Source organism: Melanotaenia boesemani, chromosome 13, assembly GCF_017639745.1.
Source record: "Melanotaenia boesemani isolate fMelBoe1 chromosome 13, fMelBoe1.pri, whole genome shotgun sequence".
In the NCBI taxonomy this organism is placed as follows: domain Eukaryota; kingdom Metazoa; phylum Chordata; class Actinopteri; order Atheriniformes; family Melanotaeniidae; genus Melanotaenia; species Melanotaenia boesemani.
Window position 1 is genome coordinate 452988 of NC_055694.1, and position 12045 is coordinate 465032.

General features: G+C 48.1%; 1 protein-coding gene across 1 annotated transcript; it reads right to left on the reverse strand.

Moving 5' to 3' along the window:
- Positions 1-2261: 2261 nt before the first annotated feature.
- LOC121651522 lies at positions 2262-9057 on the reverse strand. Its single transcript, XM_042003789.1, has 5 exons — positions 8030-9057; positions 2894-3121; positions 2681-2803; positions 2384-2527; positions 2262-2270 (listed from the first exon to the last, which is right to left on the reverse strand). The coding sequence occupies exons 1-5, from the start codon at positions 9026-9028 to the stop codon at positions 2262-2264; spliced, it is 1503 nt and encodes a 500-aa protein (XP_041859723.1). The 5' UTR covers positions 9029-9057.
- Between the last annotated feature and the right edge of the window lie 2988 nt (positions 9058-12045).

Genomic DNA, 12045 nt, shown 5'->3' on the forward strand with positions numbered 1-12045 from the left:
AGCGCAAATTCTCTTCCCCATCATCACCCTGCTGCTCCATTGACCTTATGTCTGGCACTTTCCCCCCCAAAGCCGGCTGTGAAGGATTACATAGATGATGCACTCAAAACAGGAATCATAAGTTCCTGTCATCTCCCACTGGAGCAGAGTTTTTATTCACAGGTAAGAAGGATGGAATCCTTAGACCTTGCATCGACTACAGAGAGGGCAATAAGAACCCTCGCCCCCTCCCCTCCACTGCCTTTGAACTTCTCCAGAGAGCCACCATCTTCACAAAGCTTGACCTTTGGAATGCCTACCACCTTTCTGTTTCAAGCAGGAAGATGAATGGAAAACGGCACTTAACTCTCCTACAGGGAGTTACGAGTACCTGGTAACAGCCTTCGGCCCCTGCTGTTTTTCAGGCACTCATAAATGATGTTCTCAGGACATGTTTGTTTTTGTTTATCTGGTTGACATTTTGAACTTATCTAAGGACCTCACCAAGAACATGTCCGTACAGTCATTCTCCATCTCCTGCAAATTAATCTTTTTTTTATTAAACTTCAAACTTTATGTTTGCTTTTCATGCCCAAGACAACACCAAGATCATGATAAAGAAAAAGGCGTTTTTCAATTCATGCATATGTTACGTTGGACCAGGCACTAAATGGACTAAATGTTTAACTATATGAAGGCCATTAATCTCCCCTCCGGAAGGAGCTGACTTGGTCTGGGCCCATGGCACTTCCTGCTCCCTGGCTTCTGCCTGTTGAGCTCACTGCTGCCCCCCCAGCGTTCATCATGCTCCCCCCAGCACCATTAAAAGAGAAAAACACATGTTGAATACACAAACCTAAACAGAATTGAAAATACAATAGTGCTCCAATGTGCGCGCTAACAAAAGGGAACTAAAGCATTTCAACCCAACTTAAACCAAATATAAACAGTGTTAACTCAAACTAACATAACTGAAATGTGTTGGTGTAGTGGGGGTTACCGCCTTTAAATGTGGGGCTGTAGGTACGGCCATCACACACCCCCCCTCTTCAAAAGAGCTGGAACAGCGGGAGAGGTAGTCAGCCGTTACGTTGTCCTTGCCAGGGATGTACTGAACCACAAACCGGAATGGCTGCATGGCGAGGTACCATCGAGTAATCCTTCCATTTGTATCTTTCATTCTGTCCAACCACTGCAACGCTTTATGGTCCGTCTGCAAGATGAACTCCCTCCCCAGCAGGTAATATTTGAAAGAGTCCAGAGCCCACTTGATAGCCAGAGCCTCCTTCTCCACTGTGGCATAACGCTCCTCCCTGGGAAACAGCTTGCGACTGACATAAGCAACTGGATGTAAAACCCCTGGCGATCCCTGCAGAAGCACAGCTCCAATACCCCTCTCAGAGGCATCCGTTTGCAGGATAAAATCCTGGTCAAAATCTGGACTGCGCAACACTGGGTCCTTACTTAGCGACTGCTTGATGTCGTGGAAAGCCGCCTCTGCCTCCGCCGTCCACTTCACCTGGTGAGGGTGCCGATTACTTGTCATATCTGTTAGGGTGGCCGCCCTCGCCGAGAAGTTTGGAATGAAGTGATGGTAGAAGCCAGCCATACCTAAAAAAGATCTTAGCTGCTTCTTGGTCTGTGGAAGAGGACAGGATTCAATCGCTTTGACCTTATCAACTTGTGGTTTAATGACCCCACCTCCAATGATGAAACCAAGGTACTGTGTCTCTGCTCGGGCCACGACACATTTTGCTGGGTTTACTGTGAGGCCGGCAGACTCCAAACGGCCCAGGACCTCCGCCAGATGCTCCATATGCATCTCCCAGCAGTCGCTATAAATGACGATGTCATCCAGACAGGCGCAGGTATAAGCAGCCAGACCATCCAGGACCTGGTCCATCAATCTTTGGAAGGTGGCCGGGGCTCCATGTAAACCAAATGGCAGTACAGTGAATTCATACAAGCCCCATGGTGTACGGAAAGCAGTTAGCTCACATGATCGCTTACTGAGAGGCACCTGCCAGTAGCCCTTAGAAAGGTCAATGGTGGTGAGATATTTAGCTTTGCCCAAGCGCTCAGTAAGTTCATCCATTCGTGGTGTTGGGTATGAATCGAACTTTGAAACAGAGTTAAGGTACCTGAAGTCAATGCAGAATCTTATGGTCCCATCCTTCTTGGGAACCAGGACAACTGGGTTACACCATTCACTCTTTGAAGGTTGAATGATTCCAAGGGACAACATAAGATCCACTTCCTTCTTCAGGGCCCCCAGGAGGCGCTCAGGTATCCTATAACTCATACGTTTTACTGGTGCCTCAGCCTTTAACACAATATCATGCTCCACCTTATCCGTGCGGCCAGGGTATTCTCGAAATATGTCTGAAATAAGCAAGGATTTTACCTCAGACTGTTGTTCGGCAGTGAGATGGCTCAAATCCAGGTTAGCAGCAGACAGCGATGGTAGATATTGGTCCACCTCTTCCTCCTCCCCCACACCCCGGACGAGCAGCACTTCCGCCCCTTTCTCCGTGCGTGGGACCCACTCCTTAAGCAGGTTAACATGGAGCACCCTACTTGATCGCTGAAGGCCTGGAATGGCAACTTGGTAAGTAGTAGGGCCTAACTTCCTTTGCACTTCAAAGGGACCCTGCCATTTTGCCAGCAGCTTGCTGTCTGCTGTTGGTAGCATTACCAGTACCTGTTGGCCTGGTTCAAAGTTCCTCTCTCTGGCCGAACGATCATACCACGCTTTCTGTGACTGCTGTGCCTCTTTCATGTATTTCTGAGCCAATTCACTCATTTTTTGTAGCTTCTCTCTCATCTGGATAACATAGGAGACCACATTCACAGGCTCATCCTTGTCCTGCTCTCCTTCCCATGTTTCCTTCAGCAAAGTCAGAGGCCCCCTTACCTCATGACCATAGAGAAGCTCAAAAGGAGAGAACCCAGTGGAAGCTTGAGGTACCTCCCTGTAAGCAAAAAGCAGATAAGGCAGCCACTGATCCCAATCAGACCCAGTGTCATCCACAAACTTACGGAGCATTTGTTTGAGTGTCTGATTGAAGCGCTCTGTAAGCCCATCCGTCTGGGGGTGGTATGGTGTAGTCCTCATACTCCTGATGCCGAGCAACTTATAAACCTGTTTCAGCAACACAGACATAAAGTTAGTTCCCTGATCGGTCAGAATTTCTTGGGGGAACCCAACCCTGGAAAAAAAATGTATCAGGGAAAAAGCCACAGATTTTGCCTTTACAGATTTTAATGGAAAGACTTCAGGATACTTAGTGGTGTAATCTGTGATGACCAGCATGTAGCGGTTTCCAGCTTTGCTTTTCTCTACTGGACCAACAATGTCCATTCCAAGACGTTCAAAAGGGGTCCCAATAACTGGCAGAGGTTGGAGTGGAGCTCTTGAGGGGCATCTAGCTGATGTCTTCTGACACTGAGGGCAACTCCTGCAGAATTGTGCTACATCTGAGCGCAGGCCAGGCCAATGGAAATGTCGTCTAGATTAGATTAGATTAGATTAGATTAGACTTTATTATCTCACAGTGGAGAAATTCACTTGTTACAGCAGCTCTTGTTATAGAATAAAGTACAGAGAGGCAAAATAAGGTGAACATGCATCACAGCAAGAAAGTGCAATAGAAATTATTTACAAGTCTAAGAAAAGCAAAAATATGTACCGTTATAATATAAAGATATATATATATATATATGCATACATATATATACATACATACACACATACATACATACACACATACATTATATATATATATATATATATATACATATATATATATATACATACACACACACACACTACATCCATACATAAAATAAAATAAAATATAACAACAACCTCACAGACTATATACATATTTACATGGTGATGGTGGGATATGAAGAATATGATGACATTGATAATGGGGGGTATTGCACAGTAAAATATAAATAAATATTACACAGTATTATGACTATACAGACAAGTTGTACAGTCTGACAGCAGTGGGGATGAAGGACCTGCGGTAGCGCTCCCTCCTACACTGAGGGTGTCTCAGTCTGCTGCTGAAGGAGCTGCTCAGCCCCCCCACAGTCTGGTGCAGTGGGTGAGAGGTGTTGTCCATGATGGATGTGAGCTTGGCCAACATCCTCCTCTCACCCACCTCCTCCACAGAGTCCAGCGGGCAGCCCAGGACAGAGCTGGCCCTCCTGACCAGCTTGTTCAGTCTCTTCCTGTCCCGGTCGGTGCTGCTCGCTCCCCAGCAGACAACGGCGTAGAGGACAGCAGAGGCTACCACAGAGTCATAAAATGTCCTTAGCAGAGGCCTGCATACTCCAAAGGACCTCAGTCTCCTCAGGAGGTGGAGGCGACTCTGGCCCTTCTTGTACAGGGCGTCTGTGTGGTGTGACCAGTCCAGTTTATTGTTGAGGTGAACACCCAGGTACTTGAAACTGTCCACCCGGTCAATCTCCTTCCCCTGGATGTTCACCGGTGTGTGGGGTAGTGTCCTTCTCCGGAAGTCAATCACCATCTCCATGGTCTTACTGGTGTTTAAGCACAGGTGGTTGCGCTCACACCAGTCCACAAAGTCCCTGATGACTGACCGGTACTCCAGCTCGTTCCCCTCAGACACACAGCCCACAATGGCTGAGTCGTCAGAGAACTTCTGGAGATGACAGCTGCTGGTGTTGTAGGTGAAGTCCGAGGTGTAGAGGGTGAAGAGGAACGGTGAGAGCACTGTTCCCTGAGGGGCCCCCGTGCTGCAGACTACCACCTCAGACACACAGTTCTGCAGACGCACGTACTGTGGCCGGTTGGTGAGGTAGTCGATGGTCCACGCGGCTAGCTTTCCATCCACACCAGCTCCTTCCAGCTTCCCCCGCAGCAGCACCGGCTGGATGGTGTTAAACGCACTGGAGAAGTCAAAAAACATGACTCTCACGACGCTCCCAGCGGTCTCCAGGTGAGCCAGCGCCCTGTGCAGTAGGTAGATGACAGCATCATCCACCCCGATGTTTGGCCTGTAGGCAAACTGCAGCGGGTCCATCGCGGTGCACACCACGGAGCGGAGGTGACCGAGGATGAGCCTCTCCATGGTCTTCATCAGGTGGGAGGTCAAGGCGACGGGTCTGTAATGGTTCGGTTCCTTCGCGTGTGATATCTTAGGAACCGGAACCACACAGGAGGTCTTCCACAGGACAGGGACCTTCTCCAGGCTGAGGCTCAGGTTAAAGATGTACCTGAGCACCTCACAGAGCTGGTCTGCACAGGTCCTGAGCAGCCTGGGGCTGATGCCGTCGGGTCCTGCAGCTTTCCTGTTCTTCAGCCGCCTCAGTTCTCTCCTCACCTGGGCCGATGTAAAGGAGAGGGGGGAGGTGGAGGGCAGTGGGGGGCTGGTGGTCGAGTCCATTGGTGTGGAGTGGAGATGGGGGGTAGGTGAAAGTGGAGGTGAAGATGAAGGTGGTCGGGGGAAGGTGATGGTAGACGCTGGACTGGGGATGTGTGAAGAGGGGGGAGGGGGGGCAGGGAGAGTGGGGTTTGAATCAAATCTGTTAAAAAACAGATTTAAATCATTGGCCCAGCGCTGGTCTCCATCAGCTGTCCCTCTGGCACCACTCTGTCCAAATCCAGAGATCTCCTTCAGCCCTCTCCACACGTCCCGTGTGTTCTTCTCCTCCAGCTTCTTCCTGTAGCTGTCCTTGGCCCGCCTGATCTTGTACTGGAGTTCATGCTGAACTCTCCTCTGCTCCTCTCTGTCCCCTGAAATGAAAGCCCTCTTCTTCTGGTTCAGCAGGACTTTAAGCTCAGGGGTCACCCAGGGTTTGTTGTTGGAGAAACACCGCACCCTCCGGGTTGGCACAGTGTTCTCCACACAGAAGCTGATGTAGTCCGTGATGCAGTGGGTCAGGCCATCAATGTCCTCTCCATGAGAGCTGCAGAGTGTCTCCCAGTCTGTGGATTGGAAACAGTCTCTCAGTCTCTCATTGGCCTCATCGGTCCACACTTTCACAGACTTCTTCTGTGCCAGCTGTCTTCTCACCCTGGGTGTGTATTCAGGGAGCAGATGTACGAGGTTGTGATCAGAGCGTCCAAGCGGGGGGAGGGGGCGGAGGTGTATGCGTCCTTCACATTAGCATACAGTAGGTCCAGCGTCTTGTTCTCCCTGGTGTGGCACTTCACGTACTGGACGAAAGTAGGGAGAGTGGCAGAGAGCGAGGTGTGATTGAAATCCCCGCTGATCAGCAGGAGGGACTGCGGGTGGCGAGTCTGCATCCGAGTCACTGCGCTGTGGAGCAGCTCACAAGCAGCTGCTGCATCAGCCGAGGGAGGGATGTACACATTAAACAGTATAACGTGTGAAAACTCCCTCGGGAGGTAATACGGCCGCATGCCCACAGCGAGTAACTCAATGTCCCTGGTGCAGAGCTGTTCCTTTACACAGACGTGCGCCGGGTTGCACCATCTCTCGTTGACATACACCGCGAGTCCCCCGCCTTTCCTCTTACCACTCTCCGCCGCACTCCTGTCCGCGCGCGAAAGTTTAAATCCATCCAGGGAAACCACAGAGTCCGGAATAAGTCTATTCAGCCACGTCTCCGTTAAACACATGAGGCTACATTCCCTGAACTCCCACTGTAGCCGGGTCAGTGCCGTGAGCTCCTCGGTCTTGTTAGAGAGGGAACGAACGTTTCCCATAATCACGGAGGGTAAATATGGCCTGTACCTCCGTTTCCTCTCCTGGAGCTTTCTTCCTGCTCTGCAGCCTCTTCTTTTTCTCCGTATCTCCGCGGGAATCTCCGGCTTCTCCGCGTAGAGAAGAGCAGTGCCGCTCAGAGCTAACAGCTGGTCCCTGGTGTAAACAATGGAGCCGTGGCTGAAACCAAAGGTGTCCCCCGCCGAAGTTTGGAAAAGTGCCAAAAGAAGCAGAAATCCAAATAGAAAAACAATAAAAGTAGGTTTCCCATGTGCAGAATTGCACCTGGTACTGACTACTGTAAAGGAAAAAAGAAAACCACGTCTAAGAACCATATAAAACACTAAAAAAAGGAATAGAGGAGGCAGAGCCGCCGTAGCACGCAGCTGCTCGCACAGCGCCATCTTGTGTTTCCCTAGGTGGCCAGCCCAGGGAACAGAATGGCCCAGAGTAAGGACTACATCTCGGGCTGATTCAGGTACCACTAGCCGCTTAGTCTGACCGTGCTGATGGTAAAGGATGCCGTTCTGCAAGAAATATTCCTCTTTGCTGCTTCCAGGCTCAACCTCGGACTCTCCTCCTCTAGCTCTCAACAAAATGGCTGACAATGAAGGGTCATTTTGTTGCATCTCAATAATGTTGGATGGGATTTTAAAACCCAAGGGAACCTCTAGAGCATCCTCAACTTGTGGTTTGACCTCTGTGTGCTTGAATTTCTCTTGTCTTCTCTGACTGCGTGATTTCCTAGATTTTCCAGCGTTTGTTTCTAGGTCAGCGTCAAAGAAAGGCAACGCACTAAGACTTGGGAGATGCTCATTTTGCTTGGCTTGGGCTCTTGTCACCACATTACAATTGTGAACAGGTTTCAGTAAATCATATAGCACTGGTAGATCTTCACCCAAAACTACTGGGAATTGCAAGTTGTCTGCAACACCAACATTCAACAGGTACGACTGTCCTTGCACCTCAATAAAAATGTCAGCAGTAGGATAAAGCTTTTCATCACCATGCACACAACAGATTGGGATCGTTTCAAAAGTACACACTTTATTATTTGGTACATACTGTCTGTGCACAAGAGTCTGAGTACTGCCAGTGTCTATCAAAGCTTTAATTTTTTTCCCATTGATTTTTACCACAGCCATTTTTGCTGACAATCCCTTTTCTGGTTTCAAGTCAACAGTCTCTCTTGGTACAAAGCACATTTGTGTGAGATTTAAAGGATTTCTTGGGCACACTGGCTTAGTGTGACCTTCCTGCCCACACAGGTAACAAACTGGGACCTTTTTACCAGGTTTGGCAACTGATTTTTCTTGCTGATTCTCCCTGAAAGGAGTTTTACTCACACTTGCCGCCCTCTGGTGGTATTGGGGTGGTGGCGGCCTGCGGGCATCTTTCTCCTTCATAGCAGTATTATTCCATGGCTGACCCTTCCGCCTGGCAGCCACAAACACATCAGCAAGTGAGGAAGCTTCAGCTGCAGAGGCAGGATTGTGTTCTTTAATCCACACCTGAAGCTCAGGGGACAGCATTCTTAGGAATTGTTCCAAAATTATCAGTTCACCAATTTCCTGTACAGTTTTACCTTTTGGCTGAATCCATTTCCCATACAACTCTTTCAACCTCACGTAGAGTTCTTTGGGGCTCTCATCAGGCTGCACATGTAGGGACCGGAACCTTTGTCTGTAAGTCTCTGGGTTAATGTCATATTTTTTTAATATGGCTTCTTTCACCTCATCATAATCCAGAGACTCATCCACATCCATGTTAACATAGGCACTTCTTGCCTTACCGGTGAGTAGAGGTATGAGGCGGAAGACCCAATCTCTTTGTGGCCATCTACAAGCAGCTGCAATTCTCTCAAAAGTAACCAGGAAGTGCTCAATATCATCATCACTGGTTAATTTTTGCAGTTTTGGTTCATGAGGGATTGGTAACTGACCTGTCTTGGCCCTGAGGTCCTCCTGTAGAGATGAGGCCTGGGACTGCTGGTGGTTATCCTCCTCATTGTCCTCCTGTAGGCCTGGATTGCCTGAGCTAGGCCCGGGGGAGGAAGATGTGCGTGCTTGCACTTCCATTTGTAAAAGCTGAAACTGGTGTTGCAAGGCTTTAAAACATTTGTCCTGGCGTGTAAATTCATGTTTTAATTTTACCTCCCGGGATTCCTGTTGCGCCATAAAAGCCTGCAATATTCCAGCCAAATCTGTCAGCGTTGGTTCCCGGACATCTTCACCCTCAGTGTCTACGGCCATTTTGCAAGCTCCATCCTCCATTTCCTCCTCGCAGGCAGTTAATTCGTCCGCCATCTTGGTCTCTGGCCCGTTTTTCCTTGCTCCACGAGGCATGTCTCAGAAAAATCAAAAACCCCGTAGGGGAGACAAAAGAAAAAATTATTGCTGAGAAAAAAGAAAAGAAAAAACATCTGTGTCCTTGTTTAGCTGATCCCACTTCTGACACCACATGTGATGGATCGAGCTGGTACAAGGCAAGGACACAGTTGGTTTCAAAACAAGAGCGGGTTTTATTTACCCAAAAGAATACTCACAAAAAGTTTGGGCCCTTAAAAGAGGTCAAATAAACAAAACTAAACCAAAGTATAACAATAACTCAGGAAACTTTAAACTAACTGTTTAGCATGTAACTCAAAGAGAACCAAACTAACCTAACAAAACAATTAACCTGACCTAACAGACATGAAACAAAGGGACACTTAAATACTGGCTGATCAGACCAGTCTACAACACATGGGGGGTTAACAAATACATTAAACAATTAGACAAAACCTAAACAGTTAGCTCATTATTACTTAACACAAGAATTACTCAAAAATAATACAAGAAATCAAACTAATCAAAATCGTAACAACAACACTAAATGTTTAACTATATGAAGGCCATTAATCTCCCCTCCGGAAGGAGCTGACTTGGTCTGGGCCCATGGCACTTCCTGCTCCCTGGCTTCTGCCTGTTGAGCTCACTGCTGCCCCCCCAGCGTTCATCATGCTCCCCCCAGCACCATTAAAAGAGAAAAACACATGTTGAATACTCAAACCTAAACAGAATTGAAAATACAATAGTGCTCCAATGTGCGCGCTAACAAAAGGGAACTAAAGCATTTCAACCCAACTTAAACCAAATATAAACAGTGTTAACTCAAACCAACATAACTGAAATGTGTTGGTGTAGTGGGGGTTACCGCCTTTAAATGTGGGGCTGTAGGTACGGCCATCACAACAAGTGAAGACTGAATAAGTGAAACGATGAGGAGTTACAGAATACATAATCAATTTCCACACACTCCACAAAGTCATAGACATAACGAGGCCTTGATGGACGTCTTTACCAGGGGCTCAAGGAGGAGATGAAGGACGAGCCTCCACCCGTGATGCAGCTACCCGGGTCAATCACCCCTCATTTCCACCGAGTGCGTGTGCACCACGTTATGGCTGCTCAACGATTTTGTTCCAACCTCCGTGGTGCGGCAATCTTTACCGGAAGCAGGATCCACAAGATCACAAAATTTCGTGTCTGCTTCTATCTGAACTGTGGAAATTGACAAACTCTGGGTGCGTGAAGCCTCAAAAATAGACTTGGCGCGTAAATGTAGTGGAGCGCTGCGACGCACCCGGTGAAATGGAGGGGTCAGAGGCTTCGTGAACGGAGGAGGAAGAGGAGTTAAACCAACCAGAGCCCTCATTATGAACCATGATCAGGTCACGTTTCAACCCAATGGAGCCATCTTCTGTGGCTCCACCCTTTGGTTTCTGTGCAAGCATGACTTTTAATAAACAGTCAACTCCAACAGGTGTCACCGTTATTGATTGGGGTGCCGTCACCGAATTTCTGGATGTTGAGTTAGCCAGGTCTCTAAACATTAGAGTGCAACCCAACTCCAAGAAACAAAGTGGTCACGTGTTGCATCAGATAACGCAGGAGACAGTTCCAGTCAAATCAATTGTTGGAGGCAACCACCAGGAGTTCATTTCTTTTCTGGTCATTCATTCCCTTGAACTGCCTGCAATCCTTGGCGCCTCTTGGTTGAAGAATCATAAACCCCGTATAGACTGGAACAGAGGCGGCCGGTTGCGCCATGCATTTGGCCTGCCGAGAGTCAAGAAAAAAACCCAAATATGTCTGAAGCCCCCTTCAGAGTATCATGACCGAAGAGAGGTATTTAACAAGCGCAAATTCTCTTCCCCATCATCACCCTGCTGCTCCATTGACCTTATGTCTGGCACTTTCCCCCCCAAAGCCGGCTGTGAAGGATTACATAGATGATGCACTCAAAACAGGAATCATAAGTTCCTGTCATCTCCCACTGGAGCAGAGTTTTTATTCACAGGTAAGAAGGATGGAATCCTTAGACCTTGCATCGACTACAGAGAGGGCAATAAGAACCCTCGCCCCCTCCCCTCCACTGCCTTTGAACTTCTCCAGAGAGCCACCATCTTCACAAAGCTTGACCTTTGGAATGCCTACCACCTTTCTGTTTCAAGCAGGAAGATGAATGGAAAACGGCACTTAACTCTCCTACAGGGAGTTACGAGTACCTGGTAACAGCCTTCGGCCCCTGCTGTTTTTCAGGCACTCATAAATGATGTTCTCAGGACATGTTTGTTTTTGTTTATCTGGTTGACATTTTGAACTTATCTAAGGACCTCACCAAGAACATGTCCGTACAGTCATTCTCCATCTCCTGCAAATTAATCTTTTTTTTATTAAACTTCAAACTTTATGTTTGCTTTTCATGCCCAAGACAACACCAAGATCATGATAAAGAAAAAGGCGTTTTTCAATTCATGCATATGTTACGTTGGACCAGGCAGGTGACGGTTTCTGGACCCACAGTGCAGACACTGAATAGCCAGGAGGCAGAGGATGATTAAGTAAAAGGATTTTAATGCAGACGTGAAATGAACAGGAATCCGTGTTCCAAATCCAAGGACCAGAGTGGTAAACTGCACACTGGACGGCCGGGCGAGCAGGCAGAGTCAGATGTGAGGTTGGTTGGAGCCAGAGACAAGGAAGCTGATAGGAACAGGGGAAAGCAGTCCAGGAGGTTGGTAGGCAGGATCCAAGACACCAGGAGTCTAGACACAGGAATGAAGTTATTAAACACAAAACTGGTTTCAACAGAGAAACTAGAAAGGCCACGATATACCAGATGGGTAACTGCAGGATCCGGCGATGAGTGGAGAAAAGCCCGGTGTTTAAATACTGTGGTGGTGATGAGAGGATGAGGTTCTGGTGTGATGATCTGCCCAGGTGAGATGATTGCTGCTGAACTCTCCAGGTAGGAAACAAACATGACGCACAAGACAGACAGAGGGAGCCAGACGCACACACTAGGATAATCTGGGGAC